The sequence below is a fragment of the Siniperca chuatsi genome, linkage group LG3, assembly GCF_020085105.1.
Source record: "Siniperca chuatsi isolate FFG_IHB_CAS linkage group LG3, ASM2008510v1, whole genome shotgun sequence".
Lineage (NCBI taxonomy): Eukaryota > Metazoa > Chordata > Actinopteri > Centrarchiformes > Sinipercidae > Siniperca > Siniperca chuatsi.
In genome coordinates this window covers 3,241,839-3,265,884 of record NC_058044.1, presented here as the reverse complement: position 1 = coordinate 3,265,884, position 24,046 = coordinate 3,241,839, and the positions used below count along the sequence as shown (strand labels likewise).

Genomic DNA, 24,046 nt, shown 5'->3' with positions numbered 1-24,046 from the left:
TTCCACACTCCCACAGAGGACAGGTGGAGAGCTCTGAAGCCCGGACAGACCCCGGGTTGAGGCTGTGGACGATGGGCCTCAGAGCCAGGTGCTGCCGCTGAGCTTCCAGCTCGCGGTGCGCCTTGTTGCTCACGTCCTGCCAGCGCACGGACAGCCCTCGCGCTTCTGTAAAGGTGGCAGGATAGGCTCCAGTAGGAGCTCCAGAGCTTTCCAGTGTCCTCGGTGGGAGCTGGTCTCTCTCTCTCTCTCTCTCTCTCTCTGTCTGTTGCATGCTGGGAGTTGGTGAGAGTGGTGGTGGTGGTGGGGAGAGTTTCTAAATCTAGTTTTTTTTTCTCTTTTCTTTGTTTCTTTTCTATATAGAAAATACATGATTTAGAAAGGAAACTGTAAAATAGTTGAATACTGGTGAGTGTTGTATATTGGTGTATAACATTGTTGTATTATATTGTGTTGTATAATATTGTATCGGCATCACGCATGAATCAGGCTGTGGTTGTTTTCTTGAAGGAACAAAATCTAGTTAGTCGTTTAATAGTAACTGGTCTTACTGTTAATGAGGCGTTTGTGCAACTTTCTCCGCTGTATACTGTGACAACAAAAGTTACAGTTTCAAATATCCCGCCTTTCATATCTAATGATGTTTTGCAACGTGAGTTAGTGCGTTTTGGAAAAGTTGTTAGTCCCTTTAAAACTGTTACGCTTGGATGTAAACATCCGGCTCTGAAGCACGTTGCGTCTTTCAGACGGTACGTCTACATGGTGCTAGAATCACCTGAGAGTACACTGGATATTAATTTCCGCGTGAAACATGAGGGAAGGTTGGGTGGGAGCTGGGTCTGTCTCTCTCTCCCTCTCTCTCTCTCTCTCTCTCTTTTTTCTCTCTCTGTCTGTCTGTCTGTCTGTCTCTCTCTGTGACACAAGGTGGAAAATATCTGAAAGTTCTCCTTTGATGTCAACAGTTCTCACTTTGATGTCAACAGATCTACCTTTGATGTCAACAGATCTCACTTTGATGTCAACAGTTCTACCTTTGATGTCAACAGTTCTACCTTTGATGTCAACAGTTCTCCCTTGATGTCAACAGTTCTCCTTTGATGTCAACAGTTCTCACTTTGATGTCAACAGTTCTCACTTTGATCCATCAGTGACCTCATTATGACGTCATTGAGTTTCCAGCAGAGAGACTATAAGTACGAGCTGTGCCGCTATCAGTCTAACTTCCACACTCCCACAGAGGACAGGTGGAGAGCTCTGAAGCCCGGACAGACCCCGGGTTGAGGCTGTGGACGATGGGCCTCAGAGCCAGGTGCTGCCGCTGAGCTTCCAGCTCGCGGTGCGCCTTGTTGCTCACGTCCTGCCAGCGCGCACGGACAGCCCTCGCGCTTCTGTAAAGGTGGCAGGATAGGCTCCAGTAGGAGCTCCAGAGCTTTCCAGTGTCCTCGGTGGGAGCTGGGTCTCTCTCTCTCTCTCTCTGTTGCATGCTGGGAGTTGGTGAGAGTGGTGGTGGTGGTGGGGAGAGTTTCTAAATCTAGTTTTTTTTTCTCTTTTCTTTGTTTCTTTTCTATATAGAAAATACATGATTTAGAAAGGAAACTGTAAAATAGTTGAATACTGGTGAGTGTTGTATATTGTTGTATTATATTGTTGTATATTGTGTTGTATAATATTGTATTGGCATCACGCATGAGTCAGGCTGTTGTTGTTTTCTTGAAGGAACAAAATCTAGTTAGTCGTTTAATAGTAACTGGTCTTACTGTTAATGAGGCGTTTGTGCAACTTTCTCCGCTGTATACTGTGACAACAAAAGTTACAGTTTCAAATATCCCGCCTTTCATATCTAATGATGTTTTGCAACGTGAGTTAGTGCGTTTTGGAAAAGTTGTTAGTCCCTTTAAAACTGTTACGCTTGGATGTAAACATCCGGCTCTGAAGCACGTTGCGTCTTTCAGACGGTACGTCTACATGGTGCTAGAATCACCTGAGAAAACACTGGATATTAATTTCCGTGTGAAACATGAGGGAAGGTTGGGTGGGAGCTGGGTCTGTCTCTCTCTCTGTCTCGCTCTCCCTCTCTCTTTCTTTATCTCTCTCTGTCTGTCTGTCTGTCTCTCTCTGTGACACAAGGTGGAAAATATCTGAAAGTTCTCCCTTTGATGTCAACAGTTCTACCTTTGATGTCAACAGATCTCACTTTGATGTCAACAGTTCTACCTTTGATGTCAACAGTTCTACCTTTGATGTCAACAGTTCTACCTTTGATGTCAACAGTTCTACCTTTGATGTCAACAGTTCTCACTTTGATGTCAACAGTTCTCACTTTGATCCATCAGTGACCTCATTATGACGTCATTGAGTTTCCAGCAGAGAGACTATAAGTACGAGCTGTGCCGCTATCAGTCTAACTTCCACACTCCCACAGAGGACAGGTGGAGAGCTCTGAAGCCCGGACAGACCCCGGGTTGAGGCTGTGGACGATGGGCCTCAGAGCCAGGTGCTGCCGCTGAGCTTCCAGCTCGCGGTGCGCCTTGTTGCTCACGTCCTGCCAGCGCACGGACAGCCCTCGCGCTTCTGTAAAGGTGGCAGGATAGGCTCCAGTAGGAGCTCCAGAGCTTTCCAGTGTCCTCGGTGGGAGCTGGGTCTCTCTCTCTCTCTGTTGCATGCTGGGAGTTGGTGAGAGTGGTGGTGGTGGGGAGAGTTTCTAAATCTAGTTTTTTTTTCTCTTTTCTTTGTTTCTTTTCTATATAGAAAATACATGATTTAGAAAGGAAACTGTAAAATAGTTGAATACTGGTGAGTGTTGTATATTGGTGTATAACATTGTTGTATTATATTGTGTTGTATATTGTGTTGTATAATATTGTATCGGCATCACGCATGAATCAGGCTGTGGTTGTTTTCTTGAAGGAACAAAATCTAGTTAGTCGTTTAATAGTAACTGGTCTTACTGTTAATGAGGCGTTTGTGCAACTTTCTCCGCTGTATACTGTGACAACAAAAGTTACAGTTTCAAATATCCCGCCTTTCATATCTAATGATGTTTTGCAACGTGAGTTAGTGCGTTTTGGAAAAGTTGTTAGTCCCTTTAAAACTGTTACGCTTGGATGTAAACATCCGGCTCTGAAGCACGTTGCGTCTTTCAGACGGTACGTCTACATGGTGCTAGAATCACCTGAGAGTACACTGGATATTAATTTCCGCGTGAAACATGAGGGAAGGTTGGGTGGGAGCTGGGTCTGTCTCTCTCTCTGTCTCTCTCTCCCTCTCTCTTTCTTCATCTCTCTCTGTCTGTCTGTCTGTCTGTCTGTCTCTCTCTGTGACACAAGGTGGAAAATATCTGAAAGTTCTCCCTTTGATGTCAACAGTTCTCACTTTGGTGTCAACAGATCTACCTTTGATGTCAACAGATCTCACTTTGATGTCAACAGTTCTACCTTTGATGTCAACAGTTCTACCTTTGATGTCAACAGTTCTCCCTTTGATGTCAACAGTTCTCACTTTGATGTCAACAGTTCTCACTTTGATCCATCAGTGACCTCATTATGACGTCATTGAGTTTCCAGCAGAGAGACTATAAGTACGAGCTGTGCCGCTATCAGTCTAACTTCCACACTCCCACAGAGGACAGGTGGAGAGCTCTGAAGCCCGGACAGACCCCGGGTTGAGGCTGTGGACGATGGGCCTCAGAGCCAGGTGCTGCCGCTGAGCTTCCAGCTCGCGGTGCGCCTTGTTGCTCACGTCCTGCCAGCGCACGGACAGCCCTCGCGCTTCTGTAAAGGTGGCAGGATAGGCTCCAGTAGGAGCTCCAGAGCTTTCCAGTGTCCTCGGTGGGAGCTGGGTCTCTCTCTCTCTCTCTCTGTTGCATGCTGGGAGTTGGTGAGAGTGGTGGTGGTGGTGGGGAGAGTTTCTAAATCTAGTTTTTTTTTCTCTTTTCTTTGTTTCTTTTCTATATAGAAAATACATGATTTAGAAAGGAAACTGTAAAATAGTTGAATACTGGTGAGTGTTGTATATTGTTGTATTATATTGTTGTATATTGTGTTGTATAATATTGTATCGGCATCACGCATGAATCAGGCTGTGGTTGTTTTCTTGAAGGAACAAAATCTAGTTAGTCGTTTAATAGTAACTGGTCTTACTGTTAATGAGGCGTTTGTGCAACTTTCTCCGCTGTATACTGTGACAACAAAAGTTACAGTTTCAAATATCCCGCCTTTCATATCTAATGATGTTTTGCAACGTGAGTTAGTGCGTTTTGGAAAAGTTGTTAGTCCCTTTAAAACTGTTACGCTTGGATGTAAACATCCGGCTCTGAAGCACGTGCGGCGCCCAAAGCGTCTTTCAGACGTGAGTGTATGCGTCTACATGGTGCTAGAATCACCTGAGAGTACACTGGATATTAATTTCCGTGTGAAACATGAGGGAAGGTTGTGAGACGTATGGTAAACAAATTAACATAAACAATTTATTTTCTGATGTAGACAGATTTGTTCAATCTGTTATGTTTTATCAGAGGACTGTTGGAGTTGAGGAACTTAGTGAGAAGAAGCGTTTTCAGCTGAAAACGCATCTTACCAGTATAAGAAAAGGCAAAGCAATGACTAGGAAAAAGAACAAATCAAGAATCTAAAACAATCATGTATCACATGGTGTCTTTTCCTTCCTTGTCTCTGTCTGTCTGTCTCTCTGTCTGTCTGTCTCTCTCTGTCTCTCTCCGTGACACAAGGTGGAAAATATCTTAAAGTTCTCCCTTTGATGTCAACAGTTCTCACTTTGATGTCAACAGTTCTCACTTTGATCCATCAGTGACCTCATTATGACATCATTGAGTTCCAGCAGAGAGACTATAAGTACGAGCTGTGCCGCTATCAGTCTAACTTCCACACTCCCACAGAGGACAGGTGGAGAGCTCTGAAGCCCGGACAGACCCCGGGTTGAGGCTGTGGACGATGGGCCTCAGAGCCAGGTGCTGCCGCTGAGCTTCCAGCTCGCGGTGCGCCTTGTTGCTCACGTCCTGCCAGCGCACGGACAGCCCTCGCGCTTCTGTAAAGGTGGCAGGATAGGCTCCAGTAGGAGCTCCAGAGCTTTCCAGTGTCCTCGGTGGGAGCTGGGTCTCTCTCTGTCTGTCTGTCTGTCTGTCTGTCTGTCTCTCTCTCAAATCAAATATTCCGTGACACAAGGTGGAATATATCTGAGAGTTTTCACTTTGATATCAACAGCAATAATTACGTTTCTTGAATGCTTCTTGAACAATTAGTGCAAATTATTAGCTTTCTTTCCATTTCTACCTTCAAAAAAAACCCCATTTCCTTATGTACTTTCTTCACGACATGTAAATCTGCAGGTTAAAATACTAAAACTATTTTATTGATTTATTTTTGTCTTAGTTACTTAGTTGTTGTTCTTTTTCATTTTCTACTCTATTTTCCCCGGTTGTAATTACTTGTAAAAGCTTAAATAACTGACCGCTTAAGGATCACTTAAGTCTCATATAATGTAAATCCATCACTCTCTTTGAAATCTCACCTAACTGTGTTATTATACTAATCTGATTGTTTGAAAATGCTCGTTCATCTGGAGCCAAGGATGAGACACAAGGTTTTCTTTTCTTACCAGGTAAGTTAAAGCTGATTTTCTCATCAGGTAGTCCTCCCCTGCTGGTTCCCGTCCAGCAAGCAAACACCAGCTCCTCGTTATACAGGAAGGCGGTGGAGCCGGGGGAGCGTGGCAGCACCAGCCGTGTAGCCTGTAGGGCCTCCTCACTCTGACAAAGCAAAATTAAGCATGCATCTTCGTCATCATACATTTTTGACGGAAAATAAAACTTAACGTAAACCCAACAACATCATCTGAAGGAGGTCTCAAATCTCTGCAAGTTGATCTTTATACCATGGCTCTCGTAAATTCAAACCAGCGGCTGCCTGGATGGCATGAAGTTAGCCTTAAATGTGTTAATAAAACACGCAAACAAAGCAATTTATTCTATAAACTTAAAGGGTCAGTTCACACTAATCACACAAAAATATAGATATTTTCCACACTTAACCTTTAGTTTTGGTTGCATTTGTCCAAGTTTTGAGACATCCATACTGCCTAGGCCTGTCACGTTATGACCTCGATCATTTTTCCTGACCTCGATATTGCCCGTTGTGTTTACATGCGTGTTTGTTTACATAAGAATGTCGCCAACATTTTAGCCAACATGATGCCAGAACAAACAGCAGGGTTTTCCCCTACTGTTAAAAGCCTCGGGTAGCAGCGCTTAAGCGTTTTAAGTCGAACAGAAACAACAGAAAAAACGATGCTGAGACACGTTTTGCTGTCATTTCTGGTCGCGTGCTGCTTCTGAGCTCAGGTAGCTCACACAGCGACAGTGAACCAGGTGAAGTGAAGATAACGTGTTACTCGAGGTTAATAGGTGTTTCCCCCACACAAATGCATCATTTCAGCCAGCAAGTTTGAAAGAATAAGTCCAAATGGCTGCACTCCACAGCTCCGGCGTGGGAACATTTTGGGTTTAAGCCGAATGAGAGAGGAGAGCCCATTAACGTGAATGAGCCAGTTTGTTGACTTTATTTAAAAACAGTGACAACGAAAAGAGGCAATACAACTACCTGTTAAGGAATGAATGACTCTCCATACCCCTGTGCTTGATTAATATTTATTTAAGTGCAATTTTTGTTAACAGAGCCCAAGAGTCCATTTTATTTATTGTTCTGGTTGTGTGGTTTTATTTTATTTATGTTTTATTTATTTGGGATATTTTAATATTTTCTTCACACTCCAGTTCCAATGTCTGAATATTCTTAAGAATTAAAAGCCCACTGCTCTTTAAAAAGTGTGTACTTGCAGAACTGCAATGAAATAACTGTTTATCGCAGTTATTTCCGGGACAATATATCGTTCAACAGAAGTAGTTATCGTGACAGGCCACTACAATTCAATGAAGGAGAAAGGAATTTAGTTTGTGGTCCGTGAGACATTTTTATTTAAAAACACTGTCATGGTTACCCTGGATCAGGGGTTTTCAAACGGTGAAGCGAAGGGACGGTATGGAGAGAGAGACCTGTCTTAGGTGCACCTGTCCCCTTCACCGTGTGAGGTGAAGGGGACAGGTGCATGGCGGTTCAACACACACAGGTTAATTAAAGTACTGCAAAACCCTCAGTGCTCTCAATTGCTGCAATTTGTTGCATCAAATATCGTATTCCTTCTCGGAGACATAACTCAAGTCACATCAAAAAACACAGACAAGATGAAAACAATCGATTCAGTGTGATTTACCAAGAATCATCACATTTTAAACTGTCTTCAGTATCAAAAGTAGATCTTGATTTTGTCTGAGGAGCGGCCCACAGTGTCAGACCGCTGCTCTAGGGACTATTTCTTTGTTAGAAAGTAGTTCTAGTTTGGATCCGATCCACTGGTCTCGGAAAAACTCTGTTGAATGTTTTAAAATGTCCTTTTTCAAATGAATGAAATTCCATTCGCCTCCACTGTATTGGAGTAGAGGCAGAAATCTAACAGGCGGACATCTAACACACCTCATCACATAAAACCAAAACTATCTGCATGGATAGATACCAGAAAAGATAAGCAGCATAATCTTTTTGTGATCATGGGTGAACTGACCCTTTAATAGATCCAGTACAGACGACAAACAGAATCTGAATCCACCCCTGCAGCATCAGGATCGGGACTGACCTGGAATGGAGGGTTGTACTTGGTGACTTCCACGGTGAACTGGTCGGAGATGGCGGCTCCGTTGTCCTGCAGGGTGACCAGGCAGAAGTAAGCCAGGCAGGGAGTGTCTGACGGGTGCCAGGCTGCAGCCAAAACCACCAGGCCGGCTCTGAAAACACACAGCACAGACTCCGGCTCAGGTCAGCCTGAGATGATAATAATAATAATACTAATAATAATAAAACTTTATTTATAGAGCACTTATCAAAACAAAGTACAAAGTGCTTCACAACAAGAGAAATAAAATACCACAGTGAATGACGAGCTATAAAGAGATAAAATACATAAAATACACAAAAGCAATAAAATAAACAGCCAGTTCAGGTAAAATCAGGATCTGCTTTCTGATAAAAATGTGTTTTGAGACGAGACTTAAATGAAGACACTGACTCAGACAGCCTGATGTCTTCGGGCAGGTTGTTCCAGAGCCTCGGGACCCTGATGGCAAAAGCTCTGTCCCCCTTAGTTTCCATCCTGGACTCAGGAACAGACAGGAGACCCCTGCCCGAAGATCTCAGACTACGTGAAGGTTCATAAGGGATTACAAGGTCTAAAATATAGTCTGGGGCCATGAAGAGCCTTAAAAGTAATCAACAAGATCTTAAAGTCAGTCCTGAAACCAACAGGGAGCCGATGTAAAGAGGCTGAAACGGGTGTGATGTGGTCGCACCTCTCGGTCCTGGTTAACAGCCGAGCAGCTGAGTCCTGTACAGTCTGCAGTCGTGTCAAAGTGTCAAAGTTTTTTGATTAAGACGAGTGAACAGGCCGTTACAATAATCAAGGCGTGAGGAGATAAAAGCATGTACAACAGTTTCTGCATCACTAAGATTTAAAATAGAAGTATACTATAGAGATATAGAGATATACTCTGAATTTTGGTATTTCCTTCCCTATATGTATTCCAGCTATCAGTTAATTCTACCTCTCAGAAATACTCCTTTAACTCCTCAGTACACAAGACTTTCTCACAGACTACTTCCTTCTGGATACAAGGATCCTCCCTTCTATTAAATGCGATTACAGATGTTAATTTTAAGTCTCAAGCTTCCATTTGTCTCTTTGCAAGAAGGATTTTATTTGCTCAAAAGTAAAAACCCTCTACCTTCCTATTTACTGACCTTGCTTTAAGAGGTGGTGCATCACATTCAGTTAGAGAGGACCAATAATAAATTAATAGAAAGACATTGTTCAGGTAGGTAGATTTTTAATTGAAGAATCTAAAAATGTCACCTAATATGACAAAGACAACTTCAGACCATTTATACTTAAGTGTAAAACAAGCAGGAAGTCATGCACACACACACACACACACACACAGAGATGAACACACTCACTGGCTGAGCTTCATATCCAGGTATGTCACGTTCGCTCCCTCCTTCATCTCCTCGTAGTTGCTCTCTGAGCCCTGGTGGGAGAGAAATGTTTGAGAAACCTTTTACTGTTTGACCATGATGGAAAAGTATCGGAGCTTTAGGTGTCATGAAGAGATTTAAAAAGATAAATTATGGCAGTTAAGAATTTAGTTAAGAACTGTATTGTGAATTACAGTTTCTGTGTCATCTCTGCTTATTACTTATTTTATTACATTGTATTATTATACTGTATTATCATCATCAACCGGTAAACCCACTTGGTACTTGACACTTAGTTTATCTTATACTTATACCGACCTGATGCTTAATTTATTTTCTGACCTGTGTTTATAGTGTATCATATTGTTTGCTAGTACTTTCTCCTGTGTGCACTGACGTAAAGGCGAGCTGCTGTAACAAAGAGTTTCCCTACGGGGATCAATAAAGTATTTCTGATTCTGATTTACCTCCTGTTAGAAAATAAAATACACTTTCACCAACATCTTTGTACTGACCCAGATGGCGTCTGCAATGCTCTCGGTCAGAGCTCTCTGGACGTCCCAGCTGAGGATCTGGTGCTCCCAACTGTCGTCCACCTCCCATTTACACAGACTGGAGCTGGTCAGCGTGTACAGGCAGCTGGCTCCGCCCACCCACAGCACACTGTGGAGCTGCAGCAGAAAACAGAGTCTGTTCACCATCTGAACACGAGTAAACCAGCAGCAAGGTCGACTGTGCTGAAAAATACTGAAACTGCAGCTGAGCTTATCTCAAATTGTTCACATGTTCACTATTAAGGGGATTTATAAAAAATATATATATATTGTGTTTGTTGGCAAAAGTCAAGAAAACAATTACATACACTTTTCATGTCATACACCTGTGCTATAGTTACCCTGTAAACAATTTCTGGAACGTAATCACTCATTTCTCTCTCTGTACGCCAAATTTCATTCAAATCTGTCACGTTTTTGTGAAAACCTGCCAAATAACAAACAGATAAACAAAGTAACGACACCAAAACACAGGATTTTTAAAGCCGATACAGATACTCAACATAAACTCTTTTGGTAAAGATCCTTTTAACTTGGTTGTGGCCACGTTATGTACTTTGCAGGACATTTTACAGTTTAAAAATCAACTTTTGGCTTGGTCAGTTATAATATGTTAAATTTGTACTGCTTTCAGTTGCTTTATGGCAACTGTTGAATCCCTCAAAGAAGCTAACTAACTAAGAGCTTCTGTAACAGGTTGTGTACATTTGGCTAGCTTTAGAAGTAAGCAGCCACAATGCTAATTATTTGCTTTATTACATTTGATTTATTATATTCAAATTATCTACACTTAGGGGCGCAGCCCTACACCACACTCCACCTACTGGACTCCACGCTTTGTCTTTACAGTACAATGTGTTAGTGTGACTCACTGTGTCGTTGGCTGGTGGGGAGAGGATGCCGAACAAGCTGGAGACACGGCGTCCGATGCCGGAGAGCACACCCTGACCCTGCTGCAGGGCTCGGTACTGCAGCTTTCCCGAGGAATCTGCACTCGCTCTCAACAGCCGACTCTTCTCCGAGGACAAGACGAAGCTTCCACCCTGAGAGACAAGAGAAAAGTCAGAAATAAAGACAGAGAAAACAACAGCAGGGATGTTCTGTTTGATTAAAGCTGAAGGTTCAAACCAGACTGAAAAACCAAATGGTAAACGGACTGTACTTGTATAGCTCCTTTCTAGTCTTCCGCCCACTCAAAGCGCTTCACGCTACACATCGCATTTACCCCATTCACACACTTGCTCATCAGTCCAAAGAAACTAACTCATTCACACACACTCACACGAAAGGCACAGCCCTCAGGAGCAATTTGGGGTTCAGTATCTTGCCCAAGGACACTTCGACATGCAGGCCGCATGGGGAAGCCAACCTTCCGCTCTACCTCTAAGCCACAGCGCCCGTGTGAATTACAAATAAAACTGAAAAAACAGATTGACTAGTAGCTGCTGCATCAGGGAGTTTGATAACCCGTCAGCTGCCAGGTTAGAGGTCTTAGCTGCAACGGCATCAAAATAAATCTGATTTATTGAAGATTTACTTACTCTCACAGCAACAACAGAGTTGCAGAGATCTCCAAGGTCCACGTCTGTCTCTGTGTAGTTGCCCTCCTGGGCCAGGCTGGGCCACAAGCGAGCCGTCCCCTCCGCAGCCACGGCCAGGACGGAGATGGACTGAACGGCGGCCGTCTCCAGAGGAGCAGCGGAGGCCATGGCCACGAGGTCGGCTGTGTAGTTGTAGTCACTGCTGGGCAGCTGCAGCTCCTTACACACTGACATCTGCAGGAAAACACACAGAGAGTTGGTGGATTTTAAAACTTAAATTATTAATCTGTGAGTGATTCCTCTGGGGCTGCAACTAACAACCATTTTCAGTGGATTAGCCTGTAAGTTACTTTTCGTATAATCAGAAAATATTGAAAAATACGCATCGCAGTTTCCGAGAGCCCAAGGTGACGTCTTCGTCTGGTCGCAGATACAGGACACTCAAGATGGAAAAAGGCACATTTTGGTAGAAGTTTGCTTTGCTGCTGCCACCGCATGTTCCTACCACTTTCTTCAAATCTGACTGCTCCTCACGGTCACTGAGGTGTGTTGAAAAACACTACCACACTCACAACAAAGCTCTGTAGTTCACAAATGTTTCAGGCCCAGTCACTACAACTACACAGCTTACATTTTTCCTCCCATGATCAAAAACTCTTGTACCAACTGATACTTAAATATGTGAACAATTCTTGTGCTGGTGGCTCTGCAGCAACTGTCTTGGAAACTTCAACACTTTAGTCGGAGTAGAACGGTGTAGTCCCTCATTCGTCCAGGAGTGTTCTATCGTAGAAAAGGTTTCAGTCGTAGTCATCTGGACACTGTTTTCAGAATCAAGACGTTTCGGCTCCCATCCGGAAGTCATTCTCAATTGTGAAAAAATGGGACGGGAACTAGAAATTTAAGCTACTCTGTGTTACATAAGCCCTGCCCTCAGGAAGGGGTCTACCTGAGTATCTGTTGATTAGCATATGATTGGCGTGACCAAGGTGTGACCAAGATTCAATCTGCCCAAAGTCTACCACAGTGTATTAGCACCTTGGTCATGTCAATCATATGCTAATCAGGTACTTAACAGTGATGAGGGAGGTGCAGGCAGAAAACAATAGGCCTGATTACTGATTACTGGGCCATCATGGAAACAATTAGGTCAGTTTCAGGTGAAACTAGCTATTAACAGATACTCAGGTAGACTCCTTCCTGAGGGCAGGGCTTATGTAACACAGAGTAGCTTAAATTTCTAGTTCCCGTCCCATTTTTTTTCACAATTGAGAATGACTTCCGGATGGGACCCGAAACGTCTTGATTCTGAAAACAGTGTCCTTTAGTCGGAGTATTCCTTGCAAAATGTTGCACCAACTTTTTCACTGTTTGATTAAATCTCTGGACTGGGAAGCAGCTGTTGTTTTGCAGCTTTAGTTTCTGGATCTATTTGGTGCAAGAGAGGCTGAACTGTACCTTGGCCACAGCAGTCTGGCAGATCTTCCAGATGATGAGTCTCTCTCCACAAACCATCCAGGCCCAGCCGCTCTCATTCACCTTCACCGAGATCTGGTCATCAGCTAGGGGGGACCGACACACACAGAACTGCTCAGTGGCAATACTGGAACAGGACACAGTACTTTTAACAAACCCTGACAGACAGAAAGGGACATCGAGAGGAACAGAAAACTGAAATACATCCCAGAAAATAAGCAGAAGATGAGGTTTCCTTTACCATCAGCCATCGTCAGTGCCTCCATCACTTTGACAGGCAGCGACGAGCCGAAGGTTTGCACATCATAGTTGATTGATTCTGCAGCTGCATGGCTCTGCACTCTGGTGGGTGTCGACCTGGTGGTGAGAGATTTTTTTTTTTTTAAGAGTAAGACAAAGTGGACAAATTCTCAGCTGAATATTGAGCTGCTTTGTGTTGCTGTTGAATTGTAATGCACTATAGTGAGAGATGTGTCAGATATTCAGTCTCATCCCAGTGGTACCTACTTAGACTTTTACTGCTCTATCCCGCATTTACTATCCCGCATTTACTACTGCTCTATCCCGCATTTACTACTGCTCTATCCCGCATTTACTACTGCTCTATCCCGCATTTACTACTGCTCTATCCCGCATTTATTACTGCTCTATCCCGCATTTACTACTGCTCTATCCCACATTTACTATCCCGCATTTACTACTGCTCTATCCCGCTGCATTTATTACTGCTCTATCCCGCATTTACTATCCCGCATTTATTACTGCTCTATCCCGCATTTACTACTGCTCTATCCCGCATTTACTACTGCTCTATCCCGCATTTACTATCCCGCATTTATTACTGCTCTATCCCGCATTTACTATCCCGCATTTATTACTGCTCTATCCCGCATTTACTACTGCTCTATCCCGCATTTACTACTGCTCTATCCCACATTTACTATCCCGCATTTATTACTGCTCTATCCCGCATTTACTACTGCTCTATCCCGCATTTACTATCCCGCATTTATTACTGCTCTATCCCGCATTTACTATCCCGCATTTATTACTGCTCTATCCCGCATTTACTACTGCTCTATCCCGCATTTACTATCCCGCATTTACTACTGCTCTATCCCGCATTTACTATCCTGCATTTATTACTGCTCTATCCCGCATTTACTACTGCTCTATCCCACATTTACTATCCTGCATTTACTACTGCTCTATCCCGCATTTACTATCCCGCATTTACTACTGCTCTATCCTGCATTTACTACTGCTCTATCCCGCATTTACTACTGCTCTATCCCGCATTTATTACTGCTCTATCCTGCATTTATTACTGCTCTATCCCGCATTTACTACTGCTCTATCCTGCATTTATTACTGCTCTATCCTGCATTTATTACTGCTCTATCCTGCATTTATTACTGCTCTATCCCGCATTTACTACTGCTCTATCCCGCATTTACTACTGCTCTATCCTGCATTTATTACTGCTCTATCCCGCATTTATTACTGCTCTATCCCGCATTTACTACTGCTCTATCCTGCATTTATTACTGCTCTATCCCGCATTTACTACTGCTCTATCCCGCATTTACTACTGCTCTATCCCGCATTTACTACTGCTCTATCCTGCATTTACTACTGCTCTATCCTGCATTTACTACTGCTCTATCCCGCATTTACTACTGCTCTATCCCGCATTTACTACTGCTCTATCCCGCATTTATTACTGCTCTATCCTGCATTTATTACTGCTCTATCCCGCATTTACTACTGCTCTATCCCGCATTTACTACTGCTCTATCCTGCATTTATTACTGCTCTATCCCGCATTTATTACTGCTCTATCCCGCATTTACTACTGCTCTATCCCGCATTTATTACTGCTCTATGCCGCATTTACTACTGCTCTATCCCGCATTTACTATCCCGCATTTACTACTGCTCTATCCCGCATTTACTACTGCTCTATCCTGCATTTACTACTGCTCTATCCCGCATTTACTACTGCTCTATCCCGCATTTACTACTGCTCTATCCCGCATTTATTACTGCTCTATCCCGCATTTACTACTGCTCTATCCCGCATTTACTACTGCTCTATCCCGCATTTATTACTGCTCTATCCCGCATTTATTACTGCTCTATCCCGCATTTATTACTGCTCTATCCCGCATTTATTACTGCTCTATCCCGCATTTATTACTGCTCTATCCCGCATTTATTACTGCTCTATCCCGCATTTATTACTGCTCTATCCAGCATTTATTACTGCTCTATCCCGCATTTATTACTGCTCTATCCCGCATTTATTACTGCTCTATCCAGCATTTATTACTGCTCTATCCCGCATTTATTACTGTTCTATCCCGCATTTACTACTGCTCTATCCTGCATTTATTACTGTTCTATCCCGCATTTATTACTGTTCTATCCCGCATTTACTACTGCTCTATCCTGCATTTATTACTGCTCTATCCCGCATTTACTACTGCTCTATCCGCATTTATTACTGCTCTATCCCGCATTTATTACTGCTCTATCCCGCATTTACTATCCCGCATTTATTACTGCTCTATCCCGCATTTACTATCCCGCATTTACTACTGCTCTATCCCGCATTTATTACTGCTCTATCCCGCATTTATTACTGTTCCATCCCACATTTATTACTGCTCTATCCCGCATTTATTACTGTTCTATCCCGCATTTATTACTGCTCTATCCCGCATTTATTACTGCTCTATCCAGCATTTATTACTGCTCTATCCCGCATTTATTACTGCTCTATCCCGCATTTACTATCTATCCGCATTTATTACTGCTCTATCCTGCATTTACTACTGCATCTATATCCGCATTTATTACTGCTCTATCCCGCATTTATTACTGCTCTATCCTGCATTTATTACTGCTCTATCCTGCATTTATTACTGCTCTATCCCGCATTTACTACTGCTCTATCCTGCATTTATGCACACACTTTATATCCTGCACTTGCTTATTGCACTTCTGGTTAGACCTAAACTGCATTTCGTTGCCTCGTGCTTGTACGTGTGTAATGACAATAAAGTTGAATCTAATCTACCCTCATTAGTATAAATGGGGTAAACAAAAGTAACAGACACACCACAAACTACGTCCTCCAAAACGATCATACACTTGAATCAACACCTCTTTAAAACAAAAGCTGAACATCATAACCTTCATGAGGGGTTTATTACAGCACTGTTGTATTCGACTGCATTAGTTTTAGCTAGGTGGACCTAATAAACCGGCAGCTTTCACTCACCTCGCCGACAGAGGCGTCCTGCGCGGGGAGAACAGCAGACCGGTGGCCGCACCGGAGACGCTCTTCCGGCCGGTTGTCCTGCCCTGCTGCCTGCGGCCGGAGCTCGGGGCGGTGCGGGGGCTAAACATGCCTGCTGTGATACCCGGTGCTGCCCAACAGTCGCGATATATGTCAAATTTAACCGTGAAAATCTACCAACACCGCCAACCCTCACTGTAAAATCTTCTCCAAACAGCGCGCGGTGCAGTCGCTTGACATATACGTCATCACTGGGTCAACGAAACGCCCCGCCCCCCGACAAACCGGAACTTTAAATAAATAAATAAATAAATAAATAAATAAATATATATATATATTTTTTTTAGAATGATGCAATAACGTTAATAATATGATTATAATTATAATATGAATATTTCACATTTTTTAAATTAGTTTTAGCCCTGAAATCTAGTTCGGTTAAAAATCTTTTCATGAGTCTGGGGTCACATAATAAGTGATATATGAATATTATTTTTATTATTATAACAACATCATCATTATTACTTGTTATCTGTCAAAAACAGCCTTCTTTAACACACACTACCTGGCCACTTTTATGGTACACTTACCATTTAATGCAAACCAATACAACAGATCTGCCACAAATTCTGCATTTAGGAAGATTATAATGTTCCGTTTTTGTTGACACTGTAATTCAACTATATGCTTATTATTGATAATGTTGGACACCTCTCAATATAATACAGTCCAGTAGTACAATCCATGTTTTAGCAAAACCCGGATTAGATTCAGTGGCCTACTTAATCTAACCTTAATCTCACATTAGAAATTTAATTTTTATAAGATTTGTTCGGGCAGCCTGAGAGCAGTGCCAATGAAAACAAGTGTGTGACTTTTAGTGAATGTTTTAATTTCAATCATATTCAATGATTTTATATCACTATATGTCAGCACTGAGGTAGAATTGCATTCATGATTCGCATAGACAATATATATAATATAATAAGTAGAAAACGCACGAGACGTTAACGTTGTTTTTAATCTGTTCTACCTGCCCAGGTGGGATGAGACACGACCCTCCAGATTGCCTTCGAGAAAGTGTCACTTTAAAATTGCATTGCTCAGCAGTGCAAGAGCACCCTCCATACAATGTTACCCTCAGACGTTTTTAAATCAATACAGATTAATCGTTAACTCGGCATATTTCTGATGCGCAAAGTGACGCGTATTGTGATTAAACTTTTGTTCACGGTGATGTAATACACAGTCTTTCTGATTCGACAGCCGACCGACAGTGACCGACTTGCAAACCACTCCAAAAAAGAGTTGACATTTTATTTAAGTTTGGCTCTGGCGCTTGTTTCCCTTCATTTTTCAATGGAGTTTGGTTCAAATTTCGCCGCACACGAAAAAGGCCTATCCAGACATAGGTAGTAGATTGTCGATAGATTTACCCTTGCGATGATAAAGGGAAAGCCAGGCGGACGAGTGGATTAACGATAGCCGTTACCCATCAGAGATGAAAGCGGCGGGCTAGCTAACCTAGCATGATTTGATGGAGGCTGAGCGGGGGGCGGAAAACCACGATGGAGCAGCAACGACATGCAGCGGCGTAGCTTCAACTGGGAACTGAGTTACATTAAAACCTCACCAGCTTGCATACAGTAACTGAGGACGGAGAACAGCACGATATGCAGTGAGTACCAGCTTTCAACCGGCGGTGCTACGGAACCGGATCAATCCCGCTAAAAGTTCGGAGCCGCCAGGCCCACTGCCACTAGCGCTAAGTTAGCCGGTTAGCTCAGTTCAGGCATCCTCCTCTAAAGTGGAAACCTGCCAGCTTTTAGACCGGATTAATGCGTGCTTCAGGCTTCTACATTAGTTTCACGCTAACACACATATATATTTAGACTGTCAGCAAGGACGTATCCAATGTTTAAAGCCTTAGTAAACACATTAGCTCGCTTCTTTGCTAGCTAATTAGCTACTGGGAAGATGCTGTGCTCAGGAGGGTTAATATTGTCGTGGAGAAAGATTAATCGGATTTTAAGCATTATTACAAACAGCACAGCCTTTTGCCTACTTGAACATATATTGTTTAAACAGTTTGGTGTGATTGGTGGCCAGAGAGAGAGAGAGGAAGTGATGTGCAGGAGTCTCCTCTTATTTGAAACGTCTCAGGTGTATGACAGTTTTTGTTTTGTTTGTTTGTTTGTTTGTTTTTGTTTCTCCTCAGGTCATGAAGCGGGTTCGCACTGAGCAGATCCAGTATGCCGTGACTCAGTACCTGAAGCGGAGGCAGTATGTAGACACTGACGGCTCCCCGAAAGGAGCCAAGCTCTTCCAGTCAGCCGAGGAGATGGCTGCCAGCCTCACAGGTGAACAAACTGTGAAGATGAAGATGATGGTGTTTTGTCATTTGTCTTTCACATCAGACTCCACTTCATGTCAGAGTGAAATAATGTACTTTTACTCCACTACATTTAACAGCTCACTTACTAACTTGGGTTTTACATACAGAACATATCAATTACATACCCACACAGGTGTTTTTAGTTATTGTGGCTGATTTAGACCTGCTTGTGTTGTCTACGCTGGAATTTACGTGAGTCCGTGTACTAATAAGACGAGTGATAAAGTTTTAACTTTAACAAAACTAACAGGATAGTGAGACAGATGTCTGCCATGCCCAATTCGTGCACAGTCCTGAGAAAAGGTTTAATCAGACATAAGTAAACTTTGTCTTTAAACTACCCAACAAGTTATAAAATAGTTCAAATGAAGTTCACGCACACCAGCTACATTACAACGCTGCTTACATTACTACGCATGCCATTATAATAATAATAAAAATAAAAATACACTATTGTACCACTCTGAAAGGGGCCATTCTGCATAATGAATATTTTACTTCTTTCTCTTCTTCCTCCTCCTCTCCCTTCTTCTTTCTGGTTCTCTGAGCAGTGCAGACAGAGTCGGGTTGCGCCAACATCGTCTCTGCAGCACCGTGCCAGTCCGACCCACAGCAGTATGAGACTCAGTACTCCAGACTGCGCTCCTTTCTGTCAGGTATCACATTCCTGCTGTCACTGAATTCCTTAGCTCAGCACAGCACAGCTTTGTGTTGTGCTGTGACCTTACCAATAGTTTACCATTTAAAATTTCTGCTTTAAGTTGTTTTGGAAAATGGCAAAAGTCCTTTTTGGATGTGAAAACCCTCAGAATAATTTTTATTTCCCCCTAAATCAGAAACAGAAATATCCTGGGCAAAGGAGGTGAGCAGCATCCTCTACCCGCTCTTCGTCTACCTCCACCTGGACATGGTGCGCTGCGGCCTGAAGGGGGCAGTAGATGGTTTTTACAGTCGTTTCCACAGCGCCTTTCTTCAGGACAGCGAGCAGCGTGCCACCGTAGAGCAGCTCCCCCGTGTTCTCACCGCTCAGGACGTTGCAGCCAACCCCAAGCTGAGTGCTTTCCTGGAGCACAAGTACGTGGTTCACCTGACAGAGCCGGCCTACAGCTACCTGCTGCGTTACCTGCAGAGTGAGGACAACAGCGCCCTCTGCAGGGCCCTCAGCACACACCTGCAGGTGGAGGTCACCGCCTCCAGGTGTACAGACTACCAGCTGTATGGAGCTGCCAGCGGGGCGACTGCCGCCCCAAACTCCACCTCCTCCTGGGCAGGAGTGGGCGGGACAGAGGGCAGGGAGGGGGTGGAGGTTCCCGCAGGGATCCCACAGAGTGAGGCGGCCCTGGAGGCTCTGCAGGACTGCATCAAGAAAGTCCGCGAGGGCCCCCCCACGCTCACCACCGTGTGTTTTTACGCTTTTCACCACACTGAGCAGATGCTGAACACCGCCGATGTCTCGGCTGACAGCCGGCTGCTGGCCGCCGGCTTTGACAGCTCGACGGTGAAGCTGTGGAGCCTCCGAGCCAGGAAGCTGAAGGCCAAACCGCATCAGGCTGACGTGTCGCTCATCCACCTGGCCTGTGACGTTCTGGAGGAGGAAGTGAGTTGACTGAAGGGATAATTATCAACTGATGGTTGTTTCAAATGGCTTCAGTGAGCTTTATCGTGTAGATTGATTCGAACAGTAACAGCAAGTTTACTGCGTAGTTGACATTGTTTTTGCAATTTGAGGTATGCGTTGTTGTTAGTCAATTAATATTTTGGTCTATAAAGTAGCAGAAAATTTAGAAAAATATTCACAGGTTTCTGGAGCCCAGAAGTCTGAATAAGTTTGTTAAAGTTCAAAACCCGAAGATATTCAATTTACAGTGACATAAAAAAGCAGCAAATCCTCATCTTTGAGAAACCTGACCCACAGAATATTTGGCATTTAATGACTTTTGATTAATCGATTATCAAAATTGCTGTAGATTACATTGATAACTTAAGTCACTAATTGTTTCAACACTTGATTAGAGATGCTGTTAATGATTTCTTTATATATCTTTATTTATTTGTTAGGGTTTTGATTACTTAAAAGACTTTAGAGACTGCGTTATGGAGAATGTCCGTTACTTGTTGATAGAGCCTAAAGTAATATCATTAACATTGCTGCTGATCAAATAAGCAATGTTTCCATTTAATATGTGGAGATTTTTAATGAAGAGAAACAGAAATCACCCTCATTTGTGGAAAAAGTAATATGTAGACGTTTTGATGTCGTCTTGGTCTCCAGGAAACTATGATGGACATTTTTATCAAGTTTCTGACATTTTCTAGACAAAAGAAATAACAGAGAAAATATTCAACAGATTAATCGATAATCAATATGATTATCTGCAGCCCTATAACTAAAAGTTGTAATTGATGAAATTGACTTAATTGACGTTTTTTGTTTTTTCGCAGAATTTGAATTCACTCAAACGTTTTCCAAAGGCAAAAAAAATAATAGTTAAATAGACGGGTAATGTCAGGTGTCACATTTTTCCATTGTTTCTCCTCAGGTGGACGAAGAAGACGGCTCCGGCAGCGAGATAAAGACGCTGCGAGGTCACAGCGGCCCGGTGTTTCGTACCGCCTTCCTGACGGACAGCTCCGGCCTGCTCTCCTGCTCTGAGGACACAACCATCCGCTACTGGGACCTGGGTAGCTTCACCAACACCGCGCTCTACCAGGGCCACGCCTACCCGGTGTGGGACGTGGACGTCAGCCCCTGCAGCCTTTACTTCGCCAGCGGCTCCCACGACCGCACGGCCCGCCTCTGGACGTTCTCCCGCACTTACCCGCTGCGGCTTTACGCCGGGCATCTCGCCGACGTCGACTGTGTGAAATTCCATCCCAACTCCAACTACCTGGCCACCGGCTCCACAGACAAGACTGTCCGGCTGTGGAGCACCCAGCAGGGGTCGTCTGTTCGCCTCTTCACTGGCCACCGTGGCCCGGTGCTGTCACTCGCTTTCTCACCTAACGGGAAGTACTTGGCGTCCGCCGGGGAGGACCAGAGGGTGAAGCTGTGGGACTTGGCATCGGGGACGTTGTTCAAAGACCTGCGGGGACACACGGACAGCGTCACCAGCCTGTCTTTCAGCCCGGACAGCAGCCTGGTGGCGTCGTCGTCTATGGACAACTCAGTCCGGGTGTGGGACATCCGGAACTCCCACGGCGGGACACCAGCTGACGGCTCGTCCAGTGAACTGGTGGGACTGTACACTGGAAACACCAGCAACGTGCTGAACGTCCAGTTCATGGCCTGCAACCTGCTGCTGGTGACGGGAACTGCACAAGAGAAAACGGAACAGTAGCTACGGCGATCTGGTTTTTGTGTTTTTATGTTTGGGAGAAAAGCTGGAATATCTCCAGATGTTTGTTTGAAGATGTGGTCACCAGTCAGACTGTGTTTTCTTCCCTGAGCCAACCACTGAGAGCTTGAAAGTCACCACCTGCCCAGGAGTCGGAAAAGAAGCAAGCTTAGATATTCAATTATATATATATTATCATTTGTCTCTGGTATTTTCTAATTACCAAAGCGTCTTCACTAGATGTCAGTATTAAAGAATTCCTCAGTTTCTCGTGTATCTGACGATTTAAAAAAGCGTAAAGTTCTGGGTCTGGTGCCTTGGTGGTCAAAAACTGTTTACTCTGCTGTCATGCACAAGTTTTTTTTTTTATGAACTATAAAATCAGCATATAACATGTGACTATTGGGAAAACATTGTTCCTGTTGGTTAAAAAAAAAATAAAAATCCATTGCATACACAGACAGTACGATCCTAATACTCTGTGTTTGTGATGATAACGTGCAGATCTAAATCAGTTTGCTGCTGTTGGACAAATTCGCATCTTCAAGGAGAAAACTACAAATGAAGAAAAATACATGTTGCATCGATGCCCATAGAGTTTAGAGACTGTATTCAGAGGCCTCAAAGGTCGAATACAAAAGCTGACGAGTGACCGTGTGAACTTTAAAACGCCAGAACGGGAAGTGGTTGTTTCTTCTCACAGCGGCAGTGAATGCTGTTGGTTTGTCTCTGAAAGTATAAATAGCCTTTTTGAGGAAATTTCTAAGAATCAAACCTGTATTTTTCACACTGTTCTGCGAGTGGCATTAACTGTGCAATGCTTAAAAGTGTAAATATACTGTATTTTTGTAATATTTTGGCTACCAAGAGGTTGTTCTTTAACGAGGGCTAAAAAATACTGACAGAGAAACCGATTTGACATTTCTGGATTGTTTTCATACATTCAGAGTGTGACTGAGGTTTATTTTTTTTGTTTTTGTTGTTTTTGAATATTTCATTCATATATTCAGTCTGGAAGTTGCCCTTTATGTTCGTCAGTAAACTTTCGTTCCCTCTTGTAGCCAAACACAAGGAATAAATAACAGAATTTATTTGAACTAATGCTTCAGTCAGTTCCTCTTCTGAGTATTTGTATTTGAGTATCTGTTGTTATGCTGGTCCACATGTGGTTCTGCTTCACTGCATATAAAACGCCCTGATACTGATGTCGTTAAACCTGACCTATCAGACTGGACAGGCAGGACTCACATCAGCAAAACCTTAAATGTGGGTTAGCTGGTTATACAAGCAATCTAATCCTTATTTTACACTCTAGGAGCAGACTGAGCTTGCTGGTTTTTGAGTCCATTTGACAAACTTAAAATCCTCATGATCATAATGACAGAAAAGACTGTTAACCTTTTTTAAATAAATACTTTTATCTCATCATCTGCTGGATGTTGAACAAGACAAACAAGAGGGAACTACTGATAAGAGATCATGTATAACTACAAAAAAACAAACATTGGAAAGTTGTGCTACATGCAAGGATCAAACAAGCAATCCTTGGCTTCTAATATCCCTCCTCCCCCTCAGTCCCATCATCCGGTCCCGCCCAGGAGGAGGTGGAGTTTGGGGCAGTAGTCACCCGCCTGCAGCTCCGTACAGCTGGTAGTCTGTACGTGATCTCCACCTGCAGGTGTTTGCTGAGGGCCCTGCAGAGGGCGCTGTTGTCCTTGCTATTTAACCTACCCTCATTGATATAAATGGGGTGGCCAAAATAATAGATATGTCAGTATAACACAATACAATTCAACAACACCACGATCTACAGCCTCCAAACAAGATCATACGGATGAATCAGCACCTCAGTTTAAGCAAAAACTGAACATTATAACTTCATGAAGGAGGATTTATTGCAGCACTGTTGTATCAGACTGCATTTAGCCAGGTGTTCCTAATAAACTGAGTGCAAAATCAACGAATAAATGATGACGTATTGCTATAGGTTGAGATAAGTTAAGACTATTGATCCCCAGGGGGGGAATTCACAAGCTACCCAGCAGTACATGAAGTATTAAAATTAGCTCCACCTTTACCAGCTGCAACATTCAAGTGATGAAGTTAGAAGACGTTAATGCATCAATAATTATATTTATATAGTATACATTATTCTGAATATTAAGTACTTTTTGTACGTTAATTATATTTTGATGCTAATACTTTTGTACTTTAACTTGTAACAGAGTATTTCTACACTGTGGTATTGCTACTTTTACATACATAAGTAATACATCTGAGGACTTCTTCCACCACTGCCATCTACTGTCCCCCCCCCCATCCTCAGGTCGCACTGCACCATGTCCAGGT

General features: G+C 43.3%; 2 protein-coding genes across 2 annotated transcripts in view; one reads left to right on the top strand and one right to left on the bottom strand.

The window, feature by feature from the left end:
- The window catches only part of nup133 (nucleoporin 133), a 39,091-nt gene extending 22,855 nt beyond the window's left edge, over positions 1 to 16,236 (bottom strand). Inside the window, exons 1-15 of the mRNA XM_044191511.1 lie at positions 15,950 to 16,236; positions 12,905 to 13,020; positions 12,646 to 12,749; positions 11,188 to 11,421; positions 10,519 to 10,689; positions 9,608 to 9,763; positions 9,075 to 9,145; positions 7,702 to 7,849; positions 5,478 to 5,761; positions 5,316 to 5,335; positions 4,876 to 5,040; positions 3,603 to 3,767; positions 2,418 to 2,568; positions 1,219 to 1,385; positions 1 to 165 (exon numbers count right to left, since the gene is read on the bottom strand). Of these exons, the coding sequence (XP_044047446.1) occupies positions 1 to 165; positions 1,219 to 1,385; positions 2,418 to 2,568; positions 3,603 to 3,767; positions 4,876 to 5,040; positions 5,316 to 5,335; positions 5,478 to 5,761; positions 7,702 to 7,849; positions 9,075 to 9,145; positions 9,608 to 9,763; positions 10,519 to 10,689; positions 11,188 to 11,421; positions 12,646 to 12,749; positions 12,905 to 13,020; positions 15,950 to 16,077 (2,245 nt within the window). The 5' untranslated portion in view covers positions 16,078 to 16,236. The remainder of the gene's footprint in view (positions 166 to 1,218; positions 1,386 to 2,417; positions 2,569 to 3,602; positions 3,768 to 4,875; positions 5,041 to 5,315; positions 5,336 to 5,477; positions 5,762 to 7,701; positions 7,850 to 9,074; positions 9,146 to 9,607; positions 9,764 to 10,518; positions 10,690 to 11,187; positions 11,422 to 12,645; positions 12,750 to 12,904; positions 13,021 to 15,949) is intronic.
- Positions 16,237 to 17,321: 1,085 nt separating this feature from the next.
- taf5l (TAF5-like RNA polymerase II, p300/CBP-associated factor (PCAF)-associated factor) lies at positions 17,322 to 22,794 on the top strand. The gene is made up of 5 exons (XM_044189523.1): positions 17,322 to 17,645; positions 18,186 to 18,327; positions 18,914 to 19,018; positions 19,199 to 19,959; positions 20,903 to 22,794. The coding sequence occupies exons 2-5, from the start codon at positions 18,189 to 18,191 to the stop codon at positions 21,698 to 21,700; spliced, it is 1,803 nt and encodes a 600-aa protein (XP_044045458.1). The 5' UTR covers positions 17,322 to 17,645; positions 18,186 to 18,188; the 3' UTR covers positions 21,701 to 22,794.
- The last annotated feature ends 1,252 nt before the right edge of the window (positions 22,795 to 24,046 follow it).

What these genes read in the sequence shown, in the direction of transcription:
- taf5l (XM_044189523.1), top strand. Translation starts at nt 18,189, where the DNA reads ATGAAGCGGGTTCGCACTGAGCAGATCCAGTATGCCGTGACTCAGTAC. An exon ending in ACTGCGCTCCTTTCTGTCAG is followed by an intron (nt 19,019 to 19,198) that starts GTATCACATTCC and finishes CCCCTAAATCAG; the next exon opens with AAACAGAAATATCCTGGGCA. An exon ending in GTGACGTTCTGGAGGAGGAA is followed by an intron (nt 19,960 to 20,902) that starts GTGAGTTGACTG and finishes GTTTCTCCTCAG; the next exon opens with GTGGACGAAGAAGACGGCTC.